Below are 24,108 nucleotides of genomic sequence, written 5' to 3' on the forward strand. Positions count from 1 at the left end.
GAGGAAGGAGAAGCATGCTTGATGATGTTTTACCATACTCACTGCATCGCTGCCATCGGTAAGTTTAGAGACAGCTAGGTTGTGGTGGTGTTGTTTGTCAATCGGTCCATCTATTATTGCTATTACACCAGGTATGTTTTTGTGGCCATTTGCTAGAGGTACCTAAGGTAGAAGACAGCCAACCTAAAAGTAATAATAATAGATGAATAATTCTGAGTCCCTTTCATGTTGACATTCATGGCCGCGGTCGCACACCAGTTCCGATTCATTCCAAGACTTTTTTGAGGGTGGGGAGGTTGTGGAAATAGCATATTGTCAGGTATTGGTAATCATGCACTTCTGCGCCACTTTTCATATATGACCTTAATAATACTATGCATTTCAGACTTGAGATACTGGCCGCCAGCTCCGATTAGTTCAGTATATTTCTATGCCATTCGGAGTCTAATATGTCATCTATGTCATCTGCTAAGTCTTGACTGTACAATGACTAAAATCAGTACATACCTGTCCACACCTGATGATGATTATCATGTTGTGGTGGGTGTGCCACCATTAATAATAGCTATGGCTTTAACAGTTGATGGTACCGAGGTAATATCATCCCATCTATCCAAACATGTACTTAAGGTTATTGTCCGGTATCATATTTATGATACAAAATCATCAGGATTACACATCGCCCAGGTAAGGTACCTACCCACCTGCCTACCTACGACAGGCATGAAACCTACCTGGCCTTCAAGCACTGCGGAAGGCAAACAGAGCTGGCACCGGAACCTGGGTCAGTACTCAGTCCGGTAGGTACTCCCGTACTGTCGGGTACCTTAGGTTATACCCCCGTAATTTTGCTTCGTAATGGGGAATCAATTTCAGCTGGATTTCGATTGCTTACAGATGTTGCGAGTTTGCCTCCATCCTGTCCAAGTCTAACTGCAGGTAGTACAGCGTGTAGAAACTGGACTTTGATCTGTCCAAATTCCCTCAAAGATAAAAATGAAGATGATAGACGGTCAATCGAATCATAAAGGAGGATTTTCAAGCGAAATTGGTACTGGCTGTTTCCTGCTGGAGACTTCCATTCACCCACCTCTTACTGCGACGTAGTACCGCCAACCACAGTACAAACTGCTGCTGTACTATTTCAACCTCTCCTCCCCGTAGGCAACGCTATTCCATCTTCCCCTGTGTAATTTTGCTACACTGTCTTCTTTCTCCTTTAATTTTGCAAGGCCACACACTCAAATATATCTACAGAGTCATTTTGTTTTATCATTGTCTCATCGAGGCATTTCGTGCCTAGTCGCGCGGTGCCTGTCTCCTTTTTCCTTTTTCCATTTCTCCTCTTTTTGTTTCCCACCCTGTTTCTGGAGGTTCTTTGTGTCGAACTCGCCCGTCCTCCACTTCAAAAAGTCACTTTCGTCACCTTTCCGTTTCTTACACTTTCTCGGTAGACCGTCGCCTCAGGCCACCACAGGGCCACCGCACTTTTTTTTCCCTCGCGCGCGCCCCCCTCTCTTCCCTCCTTCTCTACTCTCTCCCTTACATTCAAATCTCATATCTTCCAAAGTTTTGAACTTTGGCATCTTCAGCTTCGTGCTGTAGGCGCTTGTCCTCCCACTCGCAACGGGGGCGACTTTTGTTCCTATTGTCCTCCGTACGCACATAGCCACTCCGTTCACCGCACATGACTCCGCAATCTGTTTCACCTGTACCTTCCGCAGTCTCATCCGCCGCAGCATCACAAATTTCGAATGACCCTCGAGATGGAGAGTCTCAGGTAACAGGAGCTTTAGCGGGCATGAATCTGTCCGCCGCGAATGGGGATGTACTCCCCGTGCATCCCCAGCCCGCAAAGGCCACAAGATCTACCATGGCAAATCGCCTCACCCGCATGTTCTCAAATACTGGGAAGTCGTCCTCAAAAGAACCTAAAGAAAGCAGAGAGCCAGATTCCGCTCGAGATTCCTCAGATAGCAGTACGGAAAGCATAAAGGCTCCTACAAATGGCAGTGCAGCGCCATCTAGACCCACATCAAGACCTTCATCTCGGGCTCCCTCGCGACAGACGTCGACGAAAGGTGATACCGAAAAAGAAAAGAAAGTGAAGCCTGCAAATGGAAAGGACCAAAGGGAAGGTTCTATCGTACACAAGCGATTTGAGGTGTTTCCAGATGGAACACACTGTCACCATCTCAAGAGTGCAAGACGGCAGGAGAAGCTGACCGATCTTTTGCGAGACATGCTGGGTGGTGGTAGCAGAAGGAAGGACGACCACGTGGATGACCAACAACTGTCACTGATGTCTACTTGGATCGACCAATTCAAGACTGAGCGTGACAAACTGGCCGCCGACAAGAAGGGGGGCCCTAACGCCACGGCCTCTCTCGTTGATAAATATGGCAAATGTCAGGAGATTGTTGGACGTGGCGCCTTCGGTATTGTCCGGATCTCTCACAAAGTGGACCCGAGGGACTCCAGAGTTGAGCAGCTCTATGCTGTCAAAGAATTCCGCCGTCGCCCGCAGGAGACCGCCAAGAAATATCAGAAACGATTGACCTCCGAATTCTGCATTTCCTCGTCCCTCCGCCACCCTAACGTTATTCACACCCTCGATCTATTACAGGACGCCAAAGGCGACTATTGTGAGGTCATGGAATACTGTGCCGGCGGAGATCTCTACACACTCGTGTTGGCCGCTGGCAAACTGGAAGTTGCCGAGGCCGATTGTTTGTTCAAACAGCTCATGCGTGGTGTAGAATACATGCACGAAATGGGTGTTGCTCACCGTGACCTCAAACCGGAGAACCTTCTCCTGACCACTCACGGGGCACTCAAGATTACAGATTTTGGGAATGGCGAGTGTTTCCGTATGGCGTGGGAGAAGGAAGCGCACATGACGGCGGGTCTCTGCGGCTCTGCTCCATACATTGCGCCCGAGGAATACGTGGAAAAGGAATTCGATCCAAGGGCTGTTGATGTCTGGGCTACAGGTGTCATCTACATGGCTATGAGGACAGGAAGGCATCTATGGAGGGTTGCCCGCAAGGATGAGGATGAATTTTACCAGCGTTATCTGGAAGGCCGCAAGCACGAGGATGGTTATGCTCCTATTGAAACTCTGCATCGGGTAAGAGCTCATCAAGGTTGCCTCACAGGGTCTCCTAAGCTTACAGTTCCTCAGGCCCGTTGTCGCAATGTGATCTACTCCATCCTTGACCCCAATCCTTCTCGCCGTATCAACGCCTCACAGGTTCTCAAATCTGAGTGGGTCCGCGAGATTAAGCTGTGTAAGGCTGGTGAGGAAGGGTTCTGATTATGCTTGGCATGTTATCTGATCCTTGCGGGTCAAATGGCGGGTTTTCGCACATCTGGGGAGGTATTGTCTAAGCCATCTTACGTGGTATTTGCCTGGGCTTGTCCTCCCTTCGCAAATCTGCCTCACCGTTGCCTCCTGTGTCCCATATGAAAAACAGGGTGGTTCATGTCTTACCCATTCCAGGCGGCTGTCCTCCTTTGACTAGTTCTGTAGAAGGAGGCATCTTTGTTTTACTTCCAGGCGCATATATTTGTGTTGCTCTTTTCCTTGCTACTAGCTTGTGGGCTTAGTTTCATCGTCATGAATTGATGCCAATGCAACGAACAGTCATGACCATCGGGCTTATCATTTCGTTCTTCAGTGCTCTTTCTTCTCTACTGAAGGGCTCTACTTCCGGCTCCTACAAAGTTTAATGATTTCCTCATGTCAACTTCGCTACTGCCGCGCTTGTTCTACCTCTTGATTTGGCTGACGAAGCATTCTACAGGCTGACTTCATCTCTTCTGTCTTCTTTCATTCTTTCGTCCCTTGCACAACTTTTTTCTTTCCTCTTCTAGCGCCTTTTATATCTCTTTTTCTTTCCCGAGGTATTATGACTCGAAGTTTTTTCAGGGTTCTTTCATGGACTCAGCGGGTGTTACGCGTGCATTGTTCTTCACCTGGCTTACCGGCATTTCGGTTACGGGACGCGGTTCGGCGCTTTCATATTCTTCATGCCCGATTTTCCAACAGATCTGTATCTATATAATGAGTTATGCTGAGAGGGTGGCTGATTAAGTAGGACTTCTTTACGCACAGCCGTTCATGTACACTATGTCATCGTGGTCTCTATTCTGATAGAATGAACGCCGCAAAGCAAGTGAGAAATAGGCAATTGTCCTTTTTCATGCATCAATCCATATCCATCGTCTGTCTATCTGTGCTCAACCATATGACTTGACATCATGCCATTTTGGAAGGCATATTTGGACGGTATATCATGGTTTCCTACACCTCATGCAGGAGCGTCTGCATGTGCCATGGTACAGAGAAAGCAAAGCTGGGTGATATAGAATTGATCATAGGTTCTTGAACGGTCTCCAATAGATTGCGCTGTGCTAATCGCCTACTCCGTTACAGGCTGCCCATATGTACTCTGTACCATTTCATTGAACGCATTATTACAGGAGACTGGAACCTTTAGCTGTTGCTAGTACCTTAGGTTAGCCAGTTATTTTCGACCATCTTCATGCAGTGTTCCATATCGAGTCCGACGTTCAAGTTGACATCATCTTCAAATCGTCGATTGTGAGGCTTCCTCTCTGATGACATGACGTACGCGGGAAATTCGTCCAGTACCTTACTGTTCCCAAACCGTCGGATCCGTTACTGATAGAAACCGCCATGAAGTAATTTTACCACATATACTCCGTACGTAGGTACCTTAGGCATCCGTATTTTGTCAGGTAACAAATACCATACCCACAGCCACACACAGCCACCTGGAATCATCCCGAAGCCCATCATCATCGTCCCGCATTTGGGCATCTTATCCAGATCCAGCCCTGCGACGATAGACCTTCGCTGTAAACACTGTGCAATCCTAATATCGGCACTCGAACTCTTACCATTTTTCTTTCGCTTTCAACAAACACTCTTTGCGAAACCTATTTCTCTCTATTCGAAACTCCTTACTCGATTCTCTGCACTCGCTCGCTTCCAGCTCCCCCATTTCTGCCTACAGCCGCCATCATGTCTTGGGCAGGTTCGCGATTCAATTTCTCTTCGAGTGGTTCTTTGCTCAACACACACTAACATCGGTACGTTGCTATGTAGGATTCAAGAAAAATGTCAACCGCGCGACAACGCAGGTGATGATGAAAACAGGTATGATTCCCCGCAACTGTGCGATATAGGCTGCAAAGCTCCCGCAGAGAACAAAGCGTGGTGGTAAATTACATGGACTTATAACCGCCATACAGGACATGTCGAGAGAACGAATGACCGGGACTATGAAATCGAGGAGCGGTATGAGCTTTGTGGATATGCATGTTTGAAATCAGCCACTGATCGAAATTTCGGTTTCCAGACGATATCGGACCATGGAGGCTGCGGCAAATCGACTGCAGAAGGAGGCAAAGGGATATCTGGATTCGTTACGAGGTGTGTCTCAACGATTCGAAAACACTACCGTTCATATGGCGGGGCATTGTGCTGACCGAGACACGCTCGCAAGCTATGACGGCTTCTCAAATGCGCATTGCGGAGACGATTGATGCATTTTACGGCGAGGCCGGTACTCGGGATGGTGTGAGTAGAAGCTACAAGCAAGCTGTGGAGGACTTGGACGCCGAGACGATCAAAGCATTGGATGGGCCGTACAGGTACGACTGTGGATGATTATACTTGCTGCAGGTAAACACTGACGATCGTTAATCCGCTTGACAGAGCAACCGTACTCGACCCCATTTCGCGCTTCTGTGCGTACTTCCCCGATATCAACGAGTGCATCAAGAAGCGGAACCACAAGTTGCTGGACTACGACGCTATGCGAGCGAAAGTGAAGAAGTTGGTCGAGAAGCCAGACAAGGATGCCACCAAGCTGCCCCGGGCGGAGAAGGAGACCGAGATGGCCAAGCAAGCATACGAGCAGCTTAATGAACAGCTGTTCACGGAACTTCCACAGCTCATCGATCTGCGTGTGCCGTATTTGGACCCCAGTTTCGAAGCCTTGGTCAAGATTCAACTACGTTTTTGCGCCGAAGCATATTCGCGCATGGCTCAGGTGCAGCAATATCTCGACGCTGAGACAAGAGATCAATACGCCCGCGGCGATTTGGATAACAGGGTAGAAGAAGTTCTGCAAGAGATCCGGGACCTGAGTATAGCGGGAACTGTATGATGCGTTATATCGTCGGGCCGCTTTTTGCATTTCCTGTTCATACGCGTTGCCATTTTGCGCCTTGCAGGCCTGGTTTGAACCTGCGTCTTCTCTTTTACGGACATTCTTACTCTTCTATTCCACTTGCTGGGCTATGCAAAATTAGTATACACTATATTTACCAATCAATCCCGTCGATGGAATTCTGTTCTGCCCTGGATTGATTGCCTTCAATTTCAATTACAGAATCATGAATTTGTTAGTCAAGGCTTTCCACAATGGAGACCCTCTGGAGTCAAATGCGATGTGCGAACAGAAAAGGTGCTCACAAGGTGGGTATCTGTCTAGTAATCGTAATATGGTACAGCGTAGACTGGGAACTCCCTCATCCATGTTTTTGAGTCGATGGAAAAAGAATCAGTCATCGTTAGATTCTCGATAGAGCTCATCTGCCAGAATGTCCAAGACTGGGACCGCGGCTGCACGGACTGCAGCCAGTTCGGAGGCATTCATTTCAGTCAGGACATAGTCCGCAACATCGTTTCGATTTCGTGTCGATGGACGACCAATGCCCACGCCTACACGCAGAATGGACAGACCACCATTTGTTCCTTGCGCCGCCCGTCCTGCCCGCGGTGGATACAGGCCCTTGCCGCGCAGACTCTCCATGACACTGATCAAACCACGATGACCGCGCAGACTTGCCTTCTCAGCCCCGCCCCTTTTCACCCTCACCTTGCCCAACGGTGCCTCGAGTTCATCATGCAAGATTACCAGCGTCGGTCGGAAACTCTTCAGCGAGCGCGGGTCAACGCCGCGGAGCTGCCATTCGGCGTTCGCTGCAGATGCATCGCCGAAGTGCCCGGGCAAAGCGACGTCCCCTTGGTGGACTACCCGCCCTGATACCTCGGATTGTGTTGTGGATAACCAGTTGTTGAGCTGTCGGACCAACTTTGGCCCGGATTCGTTCATGTACGATGGGCTGTACCATGTTTTGTAGAAGATGGGACCGGCTGATGGCTGTCTGGAGGATACCAGAGGGACTCGAGTGGGGAGGAGGGGGACAAGCGCATCGAGGAGGATATGCCCGGCGCTGTGCCGTGTTTGACGGTACGGACGCATATTGCCTAGTGAGGCGATGAACAGGAACCGGCAGGGGGTTTTGAGGACTGGGCCATCGGCTGCCATTGCGGTGCAAGAGGGACGGGGTTATGCGATAATTGGTCTTTGTGAACGCTTTAGAATGTTTGATTTCGCAGATTCGCTGTAAGATCTGCCAAGTTGGAGTGTGGAACAGTAATCGAGGTATAATTTTGTAAATATGTACCTCAAAAGAGGACCAAATCAGGTAACTTAATGACGGAAGCTCAAATGCATCAGTTCTTCAGTGTGGTTGTTATTATCATTCCTATTATTATTGGATATGAAGATTCTGGTGGTGCGGGAGATCGCCATTATGACTGTGGGGACAACTTTCACAATTGGCCCGTGGAATTGATAGTGTTTTTGATGGCGGGTTAGTCTTTCCGGCCTAACGATGCTGTGGAATTACTGTGAGCTATTTCAAAAGAAACTCATGATGGCAGAAAGGGTGACTACTCGTGCAAAGATAATCACCGGCCGCAAGCCCATTTCCCATGTCAACATGACGGAGCACCCAAGGAAAGATTGGCTTAAGTGATTATTTGACTTGGTCAACTAGGGTGGTTGACTTGAACAGATCTCAATTTTCCACATACTGGTTACTGATCGTTGTGTATCTGAGCGTTCTATCGTTAGACTAGTTGCATATACGTGCATTCGAGAGTAGATGAGATGGCACTTTTGCCTGAATAGCTGCTATGACAGAATAGTGTTTTGCCAGTACATTATCTACAGAAATGGTACAGGCACCTGGACGATTAAGAAGAAACCATAAGCATACATGAATAAAGCCATCCAAAACCCATTTTTGAGAGCTGAACTCCATGCAAACCCAATAATGCAATAAGACACGTAACAAAGGTATTTGGATCCAAATGAGAGCATGCTACAGCTGGAACTTGGTACGCTGTTTCTCCATGCCTCCCTTCCACTCCCACTCCTGTCCGCTAGCACGTTGAATTCCCTTGTCAACTCGACGCAGCTTGAAGTTGATTGCGGGACCAAGCTCTTGAAGGCCAGCGCGAATGCCTTCTACACCCTTAATCTCCTTGCCGTCTGTGCCAACGACACTCTTCTCGGTCTCGCGCTTCTCGCGAAACACATAACGATGACGCCGGAGAAATAGGTAGTCTCTTTGGTTGTGAATTGTGACGACTTGACGTCCTTCCAGGTCCGGTTGTGGTGGGAACATACTCCGGAATAGATGGGCTGTAAGCAGACCTAGAGGAGTGCGGAAGTTATTGAGGATCAGTTCCGGCCAGTGCTCGGTGGCATTTCCATGTCCCGGGAGCTTTTTGCCTTCAATCCATCTGCTGATAGTGAAATGGAATGTGGGGCCCTGAGGCAGGTGGACAATGGTCAGACCAGAAGGTCGTTTCTGATCCTCCTGGAGAACCACGACGGCAGTATAGTTCCGATTAGAAGCGAAGGAAGCAATTTCGCGGATGGAGAACTTGTGGGAGTAGCGATGGGCTGTACGACGGATATAGAAGCTGTTTGGAAACAAGTCGGTAAGGGATCTGGCCTGGTCATGGAGGGTGGAGTTGAGTGAGGTGGTAATGAGAATTTTGGGTGCCGGAGGAGGCTCTGAAGAGAACAGTGTTGGAAATTTAGCGGCGAGAGCCTCTGGCGCTAGGTTGAGGTTCGTACTCCGAGTCGACTGGCTCGGACTGGTTGCTCGTTCTGTAGCAGACGGAAGGGAGGACTTTTTGCGTCCCCGTCTATCATCCTTCTGATCCTTCCCATCTCCGTCTTCTTCTTCGTCGTCGCCGTCCTCTTCCTCGTCGCTGGTGGCTAGCATACTGTCGACATCATCTTGATCTCCCGCATCATCTTCAGCCTCGTCCGATCCCACCTCGCTATCTTCCAATGGTCTGTTAAGTTCGTCCTCCTCCTCTTTCTTCTGTCGCTTGATGCGCTCGACATCAACACTGAGGCCGAGCGCATCTTCAACGTCACTACCGGCCTCATCCCAGACACGTTTTCGATCCAGAGTCAGCGGGATATTCCGTTTGAGACGCTCCTCCTTCAAGTTCGGGTTTTTGGCTTCTTCCTTCTTTCTTCCAAATCGTTCGGCTCGTCGCTCGGAGTCCTTGGCCCGCTTCCGCTTGATATGAAGCATTTGACGCCTCAATTTGTTCGCGGGCTTATAATCCAGAGCGGCGCTCGGGGGAGGCTTCGATTGCGACTTTTTGGAACCCATCTTGATCCCAAAATTGAGGACCGTCCAACCTCGTGAATGTTGCTATATCGATTCCGATGTGGAGGAGAAGGAAATAATGATAATAATTTTGACGGACAAATGTTTCGCCGGCGGAGGGTTCGACTAGATAGCCCAGAATTGCCTATTGCGGCAATGTGACTCGACCCCTTGGAACCAAGAAAAATAAGAAGAAAATCAAGAGAAAAGGGAGATTTTCAATTCTTCTGTTTCACATTCGTTTCGTCTCTGCTTACCAGCTCCCATTGTCTTTCATTACTGTCCGTTCATCAGGTTCGTTAGTTCTGGGTGCCGACTCACGTGGTGGATGACTCAATTGCCATTTCTTCGACTCTTTCTTCCCCGCCAAATTCCTCTCTGTAACCCCGCCAGAAGCTTTTCCCACACCACCGCCGCGCTCAAGGCTGTCCAGGCTTCCAAGAAGGATCAGCTCACGATGGCGACTGTAAACACCAAGACCGGCAAGGTCGTTGACCGCACGGTCCTGGACTCAATGCTCCGACGCCGGCTTTTCTACACCCCCTCTTTCGAGATCTACGGAGGTGTTTCCGGTCTTTACGACTACGGTCCCCCCGGTACCGCCCTGCTGAACAACATTGTGGACCTGTGGCGCAAGCATTTCGTGCTGGAGGAAGACATGTTGGAAGTGGAGTGCACCATGCTGACCCCGCATGAGATTCTGAAGACCAGCGGACACGTCGACAAGTTCGCCGATTGGATGTGCAAGGACCCCAAGACTGGAGAAATCTTCCGCGCGGATCATTTGGTGGAGGAAGTTCTCGAGGCTCGCTTGAAGGGCGACAAAGAGGCGCGTGGTGAAAAGGTTGTCGTGGACGAGGAAAAGGAAGCGAAGAAGAAGAAGAAGGCAAAGGACGCAAAGGCCGTCAAGCTTGACGATGCCGTTGTCAAGGAATACGAGGAGGTTTTGGCGCAGATTGATAACTTCGATGGTGTTCAATTGGAAGAGATCATCGCCAAATACGATATCAGAAACCCGACGACCGATGGCAACCTCCTTCCTCCCGTCGCTTTCAATCTCATGTTCCAGACTTCGATTGGCCCCAGCAGCAACATGCCGGGTTACCTGCGGCCTGAAACCGCTCAGGGTCAGTTCTTGAACTTCCAGAAACTGCTGGAGTTCAATCAACAATCCATGCCTTTCGCATCGGCCTCCATCGGCAAGTCTTTCCGTAACGAGATTTCGCCTCGCGCGGGTCTGCTGCGCGTGCGTGAGTTCCTCATGGCTGAGATTGAACATTACGTGGACCCCGAGGGTGGCAAGAAGCATCACCGCTTCGAGGAAGTTAAGCATATCGAAATGTCTTTTCTCAACCGTCACGTTCAGCTTTCTGGAAGCACCAAGACTGAGAAGATGACCATCGGTAAGGCGGTTGAGACCGGTTTGGTCGACAATGAGACACTTGGATACTTCATTGCCCGTATCCAGCTGTTCCTTCTCAAGCTCGGCGTGGACCCGAACAAGCTCCGCTTCCGTCAGCACATGGCTAACGAGATGGCTCACTACGCCGCTGATTGCTGGGACGCGGAATTGCTGACCAGCTACGGATGGATTGAATGTGTTGGCTGCGCTGATCGAAGTGCCTACGATTTGACAGTGCACAAGAACAAGACCGGTGCACCTCTTGTTGTCCGCGAGCCCCGGGCCGAGCCTTTGAAGGTAGAGGAGTGGCAGGTTGATTTGGACAAGAAGAAGTTCGGACCCCGTTTCAAGAAGGACGGCAAGGCCGTCGCGGCGGCCGTTGAGGCCCTCACTCAGGAGCTCCGTGAGAAGTTGGCCATTGATCTGGAGAAGAATGGCAAGATTGAGGTGGATGTGGAAGGTGTTGGCTCCGGTAAGGTTGAGCTTGACCAGGACATTGTCAAGATCGAGAAACGCACTCGCGTGGAGAATGTTCGCGAGTACACACCCAATGTCATTGAGCCTTCCTTTGGCATTGGTAGAATTCTGTACAGCATGATTGAGCATGTCTACTGGGCCCGTGAGGAAGATGAAGCCCGTGGTGTACGTATCCCTACATTCTGGAAGTGCCTTTGACATTATGCTAATTTTGCATCTAGGTCCTTTCCTTCCCCCCTGTGATCGCTCCCACCAAGGTTCTGATTGTTCCTCTCTCGACACACGCATCCTTCCGCCCCCTCCTGCAGCAGCTGATGACCAAGTTACGGCGCATGGGTATCTCCAACCGGGTCGATGACTCCTCGGCCAGTATCGGTAAGCGCTACGCGCGTAATGACGAACTGGGCACACCTTTCGGTATCACGGTGGACTTCCAGTCGGTGAAGGACAACACCTTCACTTTGCGTGACCGTGACACAACCAAGCAGGTCCGCGCCAGTGAGGAGGAGATTTTACAGGCGATCAGGTCCCTGGTGGACGGCGTGAAGACATGGGAAGACATTCGTAAGGAACTTCCTGAATTTACTGGCCAGGAGGTTGATTAAACCCGCGTGGAGACATGGTCATGTAAGAGGAAGTTTGGAGAAACTATGATGGATATATACCAACATCTCACTTGCAATGGTTACTCATTTGCACAATATCCAAGACACTCGATGAGCATCGTAGCGCAAATCAAATACTGAGCCCGGTGTAGATACTCGTTCTCCTAATCCACTTATAATTTGCCAAGAATCCGGGGCGGACAGTGAGCCAACGCCCGCGTCATTGCGGCACCCCAGCTGGCGAAGACAGCTTTCTCTCCTTCAATTCACCTCAGTCGTTATTTGCTCCTTTTTCTTCTTCACAGCTGTCGTTGGTGTCTTTTCAGATACATAGCTGGACGGCCACTCCGTCCTTTCACTATGGCACCAACTATTCCCTCGGCCAAGCTGACTCTGTCTTGTCCCCTCTTCGCTGCCGATTTCGATCCGCGCAACCATGGCTTTTTGCTCGTCGGAGGGGGTGGAGGTGAAGGACGCAGCGGTGTTGGAAATAAAATTGCAAGTTCTCTCTATACTCCACTGTTAGAGCCATGCGATCCCCGCAGATCATGATGTTGGTTCTTGAACTACGAGGCATTGCGCTAACTTGAGAGCCAACGCGGAACACAGGCGCTCTTGAACACTTCGAAACGCAGCGAAATCTCGGAGGTGGTTGATATCGAACTATCGCGCGATGAGGATTCAGTTACTTCGCTAGCTGCTGCGCATGCAAGCGACGAGTCGGTCATTGCTCTGGCCGGTATCAACAGCTCCGTGGCCGAGCAGAAGAGAAACAACAATCGACATCTGAGATCCTTCCAGATCGACTATCCCCCGCGAAAAAGAAGATCGGCGAACACTCCAGGAGAAGAAGCAGAGACAGTAAAAGAGAATCTCACTCCAGGAAAGACTACAGCACTCGCGCGCGTATCATTGTTTCGGACAAAGGAGTCCAAGGAGTCCAAGGCCGGCGCCGATACCTATCAAAGGATTTTGCGACTATCCCCGTGGAAAAATGCAGACACTCCTCGTGTAGCTGCCATTGCAACCGGGCTGGCTCCTTCGGGAGAAATTGTATTTTTCAAAGTCACTCCCACGCCGACCGAGGCTGATGTCATCGGGAGGATTCGCCTGAACAGCGAGGAGGAAGCCGAGGATGTGGACATTATCGATCTGGAGGACGATGGGAAATACAAAGTGGCCTACACCAACGGGAATGACGTTTTTATTTGTGAAATATCATCCCAGACAAGGTCAAATACCTCTCCAGACGTGCAGTGCGTGTACAGCACACCTCTGCCCGAAAAGGGGCCAAGGACTAGGTCTAAATTTCGAGCGCTGCGCTTCCTCTCCTCCACAACGCTGTTGCTTCTTCAGAATGCGCCGAACCGAAACGGTTGCGAGCTTTTGATTCTAAACTTGCGGCCTTCTTCGAAAGATCAGCCTTCCGGGTTCATTGTAAGGCGCAAGAAGCTGCGCAAGTCAATCAAGATCGGGCTAGGTCTGGACACTTGCGGTTTAGGAACGAACCCAGACGGCCAGCAGCAGACGATTATTGCGGTGTCTGGTAGCGACCAGTCTATCGAGATTTTGACGGTTGAGTTCAGTCCGAGGACGGGCCACGGCAAACTCCGGCCGTATACAACCCTGCGAGACGTCCACCCGTTCTCCATGACGAAGATCTGTTTCTCAAACTTCATCCCTCCACCGCACCCCGTCACGCCCGAGACTCCTCCTCAGTATGTCAAGCTGGCCTCGATCAGCATGGGCAACACGGTCGTCGTGCACACCTTCCCGCTCGCCCCATCACCGCCCTCCAGCCGCACCCCGCGGTACGTCCTGGTCATGCCCGGCGAGTCTGAGGTTTGGACCAACTTCGCCAGCGGCTTTGCCGCCCTGGTCTCCATTATCACCGTCTGCGTCCTCCTCCAGGCCTTCACGGAGATCAGAGGCCTCATGCCCCCGTACCTGGGGGCCTCCGAATGGCTCCCCCCGGATATCCGCGCGGCCATTGCGCGCCCGTACTACGCCCTCCCACCTCACCCTCTCCCAACCGCATCCGCGCTCTCTGCCACCACCGATTCCCAGAAGCAATCTCTCCGAGATATCCTTCATGCCCATCACGCCGCCAGGGCCTACGATGCCGATGCTGTCCCTGACGCTGGCGCAACAACCCCGGCCAAGTCCGTCTTGGTCCGATGTCGGCCCGAGTCCAACAACATCTACATCGAGAGCTCCGACGCTCACTTTTCCGGCCCGTCCTCGTCGTCTCCTGGGGAGGTAGAAGAGCAGCCCTCCCGATCCTGGGATGACCTCAATGAGGACGAGCGTTCCGCCTGGAAGCAACGCTTGATCGACGCAGGGTACTGGGCTCTAGAAGAGGGGGAGACGATCCTCCAGGGTGTATTGTTCGGCGAATGTGCTGCCTTTCTGGGAAACCAGGTGCAGGCTGGGCTTCAGTCTTAGTGGTGGATGAAGATCAACGGATTGATGATTCATATTTGGCACGGCACGACTGCGAGATCATTAGCTGTGACATGATGTATGTTATGAACGTTCGAGTCTGACGGATGACTATTACCAATAGACTCTTTCAGTAATTGAATCCTAACGCACAACATTCGCTGTAGAAGTTGAGAAGTAACATTTCAGTCCAGCCATTCAGCCAGGAAATTCACCCAGATGTATCGTAGTTGGACGCGACACTCGTTATTATGCTATGGACTTCTTACTCCCTGAGAGAACTCGCTTGCTATTAACAGAAATTTTCATCATCACTCATGGAGCAGAAGCTTAGAAACATGCATGTAGTAAGATACACATGCGCAACAAAGAGCATCTGTAGCCAGCGTCTCAAACAACCAATGTATCCTGTTCCCAAATCACTTTTTCTCTTTCATCATTATTTTTCTCTTCTCTCACACTAATAATCCCTCGGCTGGCAGACGAAAGAACGCTTTTCGTAATTCTGTTGTCTTTCGTCAACATAGGAAGAGCCCAAAATTCGCGCTTCCTCGTACAAGAGGTTAGCGACATGGTCAACGATGAACTTACTCAAGTCAAGCCAATACAGCGGAATGACCGAGACGACATGCGGCCCAACGGAGTAAAAAGGAGAACGGATGGCTTTGAAAAAAAGGATACGAAACGAGAACGCCGAGTAATACGCCAGGCCTGCAATAGAAAAAAATGAAGCTCTGCAGCTCGGATATCACACGTGTAATCTGATGGGCAATGCAGGTCGTAAGGGAGTATCAAAATCAGGCAGGAGCGTGTAGATGCGACCCATATGTGCGCAAGACAAGATCTAACGGGTAAATCGTAAAGTGAAAACAACAAGCGCGAATGCTCTAGGATCAAATATGCCAGCGCGAGTCAAGCTGACACAATGGATTGCGCGAAGAACCAATCACTGTCCGCTGTTCTTCTTCCAACGAAGAAGTTCGGCTAGGCTTGCCAGACTGCAGCCTGTCTTGAGGAAGTCATGTTCCAAGAGTTCGTCAGCGGTAGCACGGCTGTTGACATCGACACAGAGGCAGACACTGAGGAAGGATTTGAGCTCCCTACTCAGCTTTTCGGGCTTCTTCAAGCGAGGGGTTCCGTTTGTGGCGATCAGGTACAACGCCTTCAGTGGTTCCTCGTTCAGATATGGGGGCTCGGACTCAATCATCTCGATGGCCATGATCCCCAATGACCAACAGTCAACTTTGGGTCCATACTCCTTCTGCTTGACCACCTCCGGTGCCATCCAGTAAGGAGTACCGACCATTGTTGCACGTTTGCTCTTTGATTCGGTAAGTTTGGCGCAGAAACCAAAATCAGCTTGAAGAGTCAAGTCAGTAAATCGGCAAGATCCAGCGCTCTGAGGAGCAGACTCACTAATCTTGACATGACCAGCGCGATCAAGAAGAACATTGTCACTCTTGATATCACGATGGATGATATTCTGTCCATGAAGGTGGGCCAGACCCTTGCAAGTCTGGGTAGAAAAAAGAAGGGTAACAAGTCAGCATCGCAGCAACCCCAGTGAAATCCTCGTGCACTTTGAGCTATGAACGTACCTCTGCACAGATTGTCGCGATTTGATCTTCCTGAATAACAGGGTTGTTGTCGATGACATCCGTGAGGGCGCCTCCCTCCATGAACTCCATCACAACCCATAGCTCGTTACTCTGTTCCTGCAAGAACGAATCAAGAAAGTTGACGATGTTCGCATGCTGACTGTCCTTCATAACGATAATCTCATTGACAATGAGCTCTTTGCGGGGCTGGCTGCGCAGGTCCATCTGTTTGATAGCAACCTGACACCGAGGGCCATATTGCCGGTAGAGCTCCCGTGCGACAGGGGAAACAGCGTGCTCCTTAACACGCGCGACATACACGGAACCTGACGCTCCTTGTCCGATTTTTCGTTGCTTGCTGTATGACTCGTTCGGATTATCTTTGGAGACCACGGACCTCAGTCGATCCATGACTTCATTTTCAGACATTGCCGACATGCGGACCTCCTTGTGGCGTGGTTCAGCCTTCTTGGTCAGTGCAGCTTCGGCCTGACGAACACTGTCCGGAACGTTGCCTTTCTGTGCCGCCTGCTTGTTCGCAATGTTCAATGGTTTCACAGCTTGCACAGGCGCGGGAAGCTTGGATGGGGGGGGGCCCTGTGCCGCTTTGGTGCCATTGTTCTGCGCACGAGCGGCCTGAGCCCGTGGATCATTTGGAGCGTAACGAGCGTTGGGAGAATTCTTTGCGCTTCCATTGCTCGAAGTAGTGGGAGGAGCGGGTGCTGGGCGCTGAGCAGTCAATTGACGAGAAGGATCTTGACGAGTCGAGCCAGGGGCTTGCGGCGCGGGACGGCTTGGCTTGTAGCGATCGGCCATGGAGGAGTCGCCGCCATAGCCGCCAAGCTCCTGCTTGGACAGGGGAACACGAGTCTTAGGGATGGAGGCGTTGTATGCTTCCTGATCGAGTCTGTTCTGTTCGTCTTCACGTTGACGAGCCCGGCGGGTTTCTTCTTCGACACGTCGACGCTCCTGTTCTGCCATCTCCTTCATTCTTTCGAGCTGCTGCTGCTGGTCCAAAGCACGATCAGACTCCGCCTTCTGAGAAGGTGACGAATTTGCCGAGCGACTTGTTTGGGAGTGTCCGCTATCCAAACGCTGCGCAGGGCCCGGCGGCGGCGGCCTCGGGGGAGCAATGGAGCTGCCCACAGAGTTGTTGCTGTAGGGCTTTGACTGCTGACTGGACGGAGGACCGGCCAATCCAGCGTAGTACTGCGGGTTCTGTTCGCGCATCTTGATATCGGAGTAGAACTCTAGAACCTCGATCACCGCCTGGGGGTTCTTCTTGTAGTCTTCCTTGGTGATGGCCGACGCGGTCAGCAGCTTCTCCCACTCCGGGGGTAAGCCCACAAAGGCGCCGGTTTGCGGATCGAAGCCGACATGGACACGGTGGCTGAAATTTGTCGGGTTGCTCACACCTCCCATGCCAGGGCAACGCTCGTAAATTTTGTCAATCCAGTCATAGATTTCATCGTCACTCTTGACTTCGCAGGTAATTGTTTTGGTGGGCACGTCGCGAGTGATCAAGGCGGCCTTGGAAGCTGCATCCTTTGCATTGGCCAAACGAATGATCTCAAAAGCCATCCGAGTGTCCTCAGAACGAGACACGCTGGTGACCGTGTTGAGCGGGATGGATAAGACCACCTTCCCCGTCTCATTCTTCAGGAAATCAAGACGGAACTCGCGCAGAATGAGGTATCTCTGATTCCAAGTAGCCAAGAACTTGTCTTCTTTGCAGCGGACATAGCCCTCTTTTACGACGGCAACGCCCCCTTGGCCGGACTGGTTTGTCTTGGTCTGTGAGAGGGCCGGACTGCTGGTGTTAGGAAACAGAGACAGATTCGCGGATCCAGGAGTACTTGGAGAATTGAGACTCATTTGACTAAATGAAGTAGCCACGCCGGAGGGGTTCGAAGGGAGTGTGAGTTTTGGACGGTCGGTAGGGGGGCGGGGAGCGGGCCCGGGGTTCATGAATTGGTCGGAGGAATACATACTGCGACAGAGGTCAGTCAAATTTCTGGAATTGAGACCAATCAATGCCCAAGAATGGTATAGACTGCATGGTCAGACAAAGAAGCGCTCGACATACGTTCCAGTTGACGAGATACTGTGAAGGACAATAGGAATGCGGAAGCCCCAAGGAGGGGGGGAGTAGCCTCAGGGGTTCCGTTGACCAAAAGGGCGACACGAGGGAAATCAACACGCAACGGGCAGAGACGCTGCAATGGTTCCCTAAAACAGCAGAACAATAATGTTAGCAAGACGCAGCGACACCAAAATTGCCCGCATACAAGACAAGACCTGAGCGACTCTGCCACCAAGGGTGGAATAAACCCCCACTCCGAGGACTGACTCGTCCAGGGGCGGCGATCCTATCAGCAAAGAGCCGCACAGGAGTTGGGGAGCCAGCGAGGAATCTCTGAAATAGAAGTATACAAGATATTGCCGCTGTTGGCTTCGAAGATGATCTTACCTGGTTCCCTTTCCGCCTCTGACCAGCAGAGCCCTCGCGTGGGCGAGGAAGCTCCAAGTGGGAGATACCTCGAATCTGGGGACGGGACGCGGTGAGGGCTTAGTGAGCCAAGGCTGGGACTAGTGTTGCAATTTCGCAAGCTGTTTGAAGGATCAGCAACAAGAGATACTATGAATTAGAGAGGATAGAATCTCACAGCGACAGAGTAGAGCACAGGAAGAAGTTTCAGGAGTTTACTTCACTGGTGGGGAGGAAAAGAAAGAGAGGAGGGAGGAAGGGAGAGGGAGAGGGAGAGGGAGGAAGAAGAGAGAGAGTGGGGAAGACAGGAACAAGGAGGTGTTAATATTGATTGGAAGGGGATTAATACTCTGCTACGAACTAGATACTACTCAGGAGTTAGAAGTAGTAGATAGTAGTAATAGTAGGAGTGAAGTTTCATCTTCCAACATTATCAATCTGGTAGAGGATTAAGAATCAAGACATTGGATGTTATTATTGTACATATTATTCTTGTTTGGATGCAATCACCCTATAGTCTTTCTTAACAGGAGTATGTCGTCAACTGCTTGTAAGCCCACAATCAAAGTATATCTAGATAGTCAAGAGCTCAGACACATGAGCCTGATGGATTAATGAACTGATAGGATACCGATTTTCTGTGGCTTCTAGAATGCTGGAAGATGTGAGACTGCCATGGTTCAACATCAAGGTACGTACCATTATTGCTACCTCTCTCCTGACAGTAATAGAACCAACCCTATTATCTTCGTCGACGTCTATCTCGACATTCGTCTCTAGGAATAGAATCGAACTCAATGTCTGAACCGGATTGCATTGAGCTGAGCTCCGGGTCAGCTCCACGAGGGCGGGACACTGGCTGCTTGAGGCTCGACAGGGTGCGGTAACTTGGCCTCTGAGCCATAGCACTGTATTATCATCAATTCATCATTATCATAGGTAGGTAGTTTAATGGTTGAATCAGATTAATTAAATTACACTGGTCATAGTCAGTTTATTTGACACTACTCCGTAGACTTGACTGCAGCATAGAACTTATTTCTAGAATGTTGTTCTGCTTCTAATCTACCCATCTATCTACTAGGTGACAATTAATCTTCAGCATTATTGTAACAATTGATCGACAGGATCCTCCCATCTCAGATACAACGTCCCTGATCAGTGATCACTATCTATCTATCTACGTACTAGAATCTACGGAGTACTCCACCAAAGGTCTCGAACTTCTTCCCGTTCCAGTGTGAAACTCCGGAGTAAACCATGCCCAAGTCGAGCCGACTCCTGGACCCACGACGGGTCAGCATACATGATACTACGGAGTACAGCAATAAATAATCAGAATCCCAGAAATCTGCATTTCATGGATCGGCCCACTCGGTGGTTGCAACTGAGCCTCCCCGGGCAAAACTTGGATATCTGATAAACAAACAATATTAATAATGATTATGATGGGACAAGAAGAAAGTTAAGAAAACCCATTGGATTTCGTCCGGTTGACCTAAACAGGTACGGTACCTAAATATTTACTCATACCTACTGGGGATTAACAGTGAGGATATAGATCAGGGCTCCTCTCCAAACGGATGATTGAACTTCAGCAGTCCATTCAGTCCACCCACCCAGCCATCATGCGCTTCAGCGCCTGTGACCTTCCGCATCACGCATGGCACGCCGCCATGCCACTCGTTCTTGCCATGCCGCATCTCCTCATTCCACACGCGAGCTTCCGTCCCCACCGTCATCCCCTGTCCCAAATTGACCCCGTCAATGCTGATCTCTAGCTCCCGCCCCCGATTTTTTTCACTCAGTCGAAGCGTGATCGGAGTACTCGAGGGCAGGACCAGAGGCCGGAAGCTGAGGCTCCGAGCACAGATAGGCGTCAAAAGCACGGCCGGTACCAGGGGATGGACAATGCTCCCCCCACTGCTCAAGCTGTATGCCGTACTGCCCGTAGGCGTTGAGATGATCATCCCGTCTGCCACTGCTTCCGTCAGGAACCGACCGCCGACGTACACATCAACCACAGCTAGATGTGGCTCTTTGCCGCGATGAAGAAGCACTTCATTCATTACATACACCCCCTGGGTACCCAGAGGATCCTTTGCGACAGGGGTGTTTTGTTGTCCTTGGATTGGTTTGCCGTCGGCCGTGAACAGCCCGACCTTCAGGCGGTTCCGCATCAGAATCCGAGCCCCCCGGGTTGAACCCATTGACTTTCCACGAACCGAAGACCATCCCGTCGGCCCTGTCCCATCTTCCATCTGGTCTAGGATCGGTGCCCGATCTCCGACACCGGCTCCTGACATGTATACTTCACGAAAGGCGCGCTTGTATTCGGCGAATTTCCATTCGCTTAGAAACCCCAGTGTTCCCATACTGAATGACAACATGGGAGGTACATTAACGCACGTAGCGAACAGGGAAGATGCTCGTAGGATTGTCCCATCTCCCCCCAGGGTGACCGTCATATCCACTTTGTCATGTAATGCGGATGGGTCATGATCTGGAAGTGTTGAGTAGACGGGGAAAGGAAGCGAAGAGTGAATTTCATCGGCAGTCTTTCGTTCTAGGATGATGGCAATTGATGGATAGGTCGATCTGGTGTGGCTAGACTCTCCAGAGTTTGTGTCAGTAAAGGTCTTTCCCGGGATACATCACTCATCCAGTGTTCTATACGCAGCGAATTCAACCAGCGATTCCGTCACCGCTGGTGCACATTCTTTCTTGACAACAAGAATATTCCTTGGAGGTGCTGGCCACCGAAGCGTAAGCAGATCGCCTTCTCGAGATTCTGGCAAAGGTCAGCGATCTTCGCCCAGCATGCCCGAGCCAACGGTACGAGGTGGCGCACACCTTCATATTTGGGTATGATACGTTGCGGTAGCGTTCGAATATCTCTAATCTCTTGCAGATACGAAGAAGCTGAGAAACCTCTTGTCCACAGAATCCGTCGCCCGAATCCCAATCTGACGGGTCGAAAATGAATCATAGCCACTTGAATTATAAGGGTACTGGCTCGCACAGCTATCCATTAGCTTAAGTCGCAAGCTATTGCAATTCGAGATTCCTCCTCCCTCTTCACTTATGATGCATCGACTCACATTACGGATTGTTTCTGTCCATCTTCTGACCGGGTCTTCGTGAGTCACGCCGTCAAGAACGTTTGCAGTATTTCTTTTATTTCAAGGACATTCTCAATGCTTACAGCCGCTCGTTCACTGCTCTCATACAGGCAAAGCAAATTTGCTGCAGACTATCAATCAAAGTTTAGGTAACGATAGTAAGGTAGAGGATTACTAGAACTCCGTACAGACAACGCAAGAGTAGACCACCCCAGAAAGATCGACCATCGCACTGACCGCCTTTACCTATTAATACTGTATCAGTAGGCCAAGGTACGTCACTCACGCTCCGAGGGCGGTGCTTTGATTGCCTAGGGAAGGTTGTCTACCCGCTCCGTCATCACAAGATCGCTTCATCCATTACCTATTCGCTTGCTTGTGGCCCGCCAGCAGCCGTGGTGGACGGTTGATTATTGTTATTTAGCTTCCTAGGTCTTTCTCTCTTCTTATTTCCACTCCTCGAAGCATGGCTTGATCATTCCTTTTCCCCATTTTTATTTACTCACCGCGATCCTCCCTTTACGACGTCTTGTGTCGCCCACTGTGCCCACACAGCTTTAGGCAGCGAGACACTGCTTGCTTATTTATACCTAATCCCCCAGTGCGTTGATTGCTCATGTGCTTCGTACGAGGGATAGTTCACTGACTTCGTTCTCTCAGACTTCATCTCAATCGTTCCAATTCGACTGCGGAGGTATTTAGAATAGCTTCGACGAGGGTTACCCGCTCATCATGGAATGTTCAGAGCTTCGTCAGCGAAAGCAAACACCTGGCCTGAAAAGTGATAATGATGTGGTTGAGAAGCCTCAAGGCTTCGAGGACACCAAGCCGCGCCTGAAGCATGGCATCCCTATGCAGCTCCTTCGTTCCCTGTTACTTGCAACATGGTTCAACTGCTGCTGTGTCATTATTCTCGCGACCCAATTGATCGGGTCTCCCCTTTATTTCATAAACAAGGACTATTATTATAGTTATATGGCTCTGACGAAACAATCATTTGGCTTGGTCATAACAGCCCTGACACAATGGGGCTGTCCAACATATGTGCGCGTCAGTGGGGACGAGAGCGTGCGAGGTCAGATTCACCTGAGTAAGGATGGACGACTCAAGACCCAGTTTTCGGAGCGTCTAGTCTTGATTGCCAATCACCAGGTTTATACCGACTGGATCTATCTTTGGTGGATCGCTTACACGAACCAAATGCATGGCCGCATCTTCATCATTCTCAAGGAATCACTCAAGTATCTTCCAATCATCGGGCAGGGTATGGCATTCTACGGTTTCATTTTTATGGCCCGTAAATGGTTGGCCGACAAACCTCGACTACAACATCGTTTGGAAAAACTCAAGACCCAAATGTCCGGTTCCAAATCCGGATCCCCGCAATACGACCCCATGTGGCTCCTGATTTTCCCAGAAGGTACCAACCTGTCCCTAAATACGAAACGACGGAGCGATGAATACGGCCAAAAGCAGGGACTACCGCCCCTGAAACATGAGCTTCTTCCTCGGTCGACCGGTCTCCTCTTCTGCCTACAGCAGCTGAGGGGAACTGTCGATTGGGTATATGACTGCACCGTTGCGTACGAAGGGCCTTCGTAAGTTTCCAAAAGCTTTCCGTGCTCACTACACATTGAATGACTAACAACATTTTTTTCTTTTTCTTTTCCTCAACTGTAGGAAGGGCAGCTATCCCGACAAGTACTTCACTCTCCGATCCACATATTTGCAGGGAAGGCCTCCGACATCCGTCAACATGTACTGGAGACGATTCGCCATGTCCGATATACCTTTGGATGACCCAAAAGAATTTGATACTTGGCTCAGGGCGCGCTGGACGGAAAAGGATGAGCTACTTGACGAATACTACGAAACTGGAAGGTTCCCAACTGCCCTGGCTGGCAGCATTGACGCTGAAGATGTGTCTGATGTACAGAGAGAGGCTGCCTCTAAGGGCTTTGTGGAAACGCATGTCCGGCTAGGTCACTGGACGGAGCTTGGGCGGATATTCATGGTGTTAACAGGCGTGGCCTTTCTTTGCAGATTACCCAAGGTTTTTGGGCTTTGGGACTAGAACAACCTCGAGTCTCCTGGGTGGTGTTAGCCTATCAGTAATTATATTGCTAATACTCTTATGAGCATGAGATGACAGAACGAAATGAGAACATAGATTGATGAGAATGTTGCGAGAGTTTTCAACAGAACGACCGGTAAACAGCATATGACAGGAACATTATGGCTGTACTTGATCTCGGCCCACATCATTATCTAACGCCAATGATCTAGTTATCCGGGTTCATTCAATATCACCATGCAGCAAGCACAGTCCTTTGGATTTGGGATCATCGACATCAACCTAATTAAGGGTGGCGGTGCTGCTTGATGCACTAGCCACTCCTAATAAGGTCCAGCCACTTCTTGATGCCTCAGGCTCCGGCGTGCAACAAAAGAT

The 24,108-nt window shown here is 50.3% G+C and overlaps 9 protein-coding genes across 9 annotated transcripts; 5 read left to right on the forward strand and 4 right to left on the reverse strand.

Moving 5' to 3' along the window:
* Positions 1 to 1,687: 1,687 nt before the first annotated feature.
* On the forward strand, positions 1,688 to 3,316 carry HAL4 (serine/threonine protein kinase SAT4; the record flags this gene model as incomplete). Its single annotated transcript, XM_026761206.1, has 1 exon — positions 1,688 to 3,316. The coding sequence occupies one exon, from the start codon at positions 1,688 to 1,690 to the stop codon at positions 3,314 to 3,316; it is 1,629 nt and encodes a 542-aa protein (XP_026616277.1).
* A 1,734-nt stretch (positions 3,317 to 5,050) lies between these two features.
* On the forward strand, positions 5,051 to 6,200 carry HOB3 (amphiphysin-like protein RVS161; the record flags this gene model as incomplete). Its single annotated transcript, XM_026761348.1, has 6 exons — positions 5,051 to 5,063; positions 5,135 to 5,185; positions 5,281 to 5,326; positions 5,388 to 5,461; positions 5,535 to 5,682; positions 5,747 to 6,200. 6 exons carry the CDS (start codon positions 5,051 to 5,053, stop codon positions 6,198 to 6,200), a joined length of 786 nt encoding a protein of 261 aa, XP_026616278.1.
* Positions 6,201 to 6,596: 396 nt separating this feature from the next.
* Positions 6,597 to 7,367, reverse strand: CDV56_107776 (aminoacyl-tRNA hydrolase; the record flags this gene model as incomplete). Its single annotated transcript, XM_026761395.1, has 1 exon — positions 6,597 to 7,367. One exon carries the CDS (start codon positions 7,365 to 7,367, stop codon positions 6,597 to 6,599), a length of 771 nt encoding a protein of 256 aa, XP_026616279.1.
* An 841-nt stretch (positions 7,368 to 8,208) lies between these two features.
* CDV56_107844 (rRNA-binding ribosome biosynthesis protein RPF1) lies at positions 8,209 to 9,525 on the reverse strand (the record flags this gene model as incomplete). The annotated part of the gene is made up of 1 exon (XM_026761463.1): positions 8,209 to 9,525. The coding sequence occupies one exon, from the start codon at positions 9,523 to 9,525 to the stop codon at positions 8,209 to 8,211; it is 1,317 nt and encodes a 438-aa protein (XP_026616280.1).
* A 454-nt stretch (positions 9,526 to 9,979) lies between these two features.
* On the forward strand, positions 9,980 to 12,006 carry GRS1 (glycine--tRNA ligase; the record flags this gene model as incomplete). Its single annotated transcript, XM_026761515.1, has 2 exons — positions 9,980 to 11,566; positions 11,623 to 12,006. 2 exons carry the CDS (start codon positions 9,980 to 9,982, stop codon positions 12,004 to 12,006), a joined length of 1,971 nt encoding a protein of 656 aa, XP_026616281.1.
* A 360-nt stretch (positions 12,007 to 12,366) lies between these two features.
* On the forward strand, positions 12,367 to 14,451 carry CDV56_107975 (uncharacterized protein; the record flags this gene model as incomplete). The annotated part of the gene is made up of 2 exons (XM_026761594.1): positions 12,367 to 12,489; positions 12,616 to 14,451. 2 exons carry the CDS (start codon positions 12,367 to 12,369, stop codon positions 14,449 to 14,451), a joined length of 1,959 nt encoding a protein of 652 aa, XP_026616282.1.
* A 943-nt stretch (positions 14,452 to 15,394) lies between these two features.
* On the reverse strand, positions 15,395 to 18,035 carry CDV56_108081 (serine/threonine protein kinase CLA4; the record flags this gene model as incomplete). Its single annotated transcript, XM_026761700.1, has 3 exons — positions 15,395 to 15,807; positions 15,865 to 15,964; positions 16,047 to 18,035. The coding sequence occupies 3 exons, from the start codon at positions 18,033 to 18,035 to the stop codon at positions 15,395 to 15,397; spliced, it is 2,502 nt and encodes an 833-aa protein (XP_026616283.1).
* A 2,061-nt stretch (positions 18,036 to 20,096) lies between these two features.
* Positions 20,097 to 20,909, reverse strand: CDV56_108220 (NADH kinase POS5; the record flags this gene model as incomplete). The annotated part of the gene is made up of 1 exon (XM_026761839.1): positions 20,097 to 20,909. One exon carries the CDS (start codon positions 20,907 to 20,909, stop codon positions 20,097 to 20,099), a length of 813 nt encoding a protein of 270 aa, XP_026616284.1.
* A 1,479-nt stretch (positions 20,910 to 22,388) lies between these two features.
* CDV56_108281 (lysophospholipid acyltransferase family protein) lies at positions 22,389 to 23,730 on the forward strand (the record flags this gene model as incomplete). Its single annotated transcript, XM_026761900.1, has 2 exons — positions 22,389 to 23,254; positions 23,337 to 23,730. The coding sequence occupies 2 exons, from the start codon at positions 22,389 to 22,391 to the stop codon at positions 23,728 to 23,730; spliced, it is 1,260 nt and encodes a 419-aa protein (XP_026616285.1).
* Between the last annotated feature and the right edge of the window lie 378 nt (positions 23,731 to 24,108).

The sequence above is a fragment of the Aspergillus thermomutatus genome (genome assembly GCF_002237265.1).
Source record: "Aspergillus thermomutatus strain HMR AF 39 chromosome Unknown NODE_45, whole genome shotgun sequence".
Taxonomy (NCBI): Eukaryota; Fungi; Ascomycota; class Eurotiomycetes; order Eurotiales; family Aspergillaceae; genus Aspergillus; species Aspergillus thermomutatus.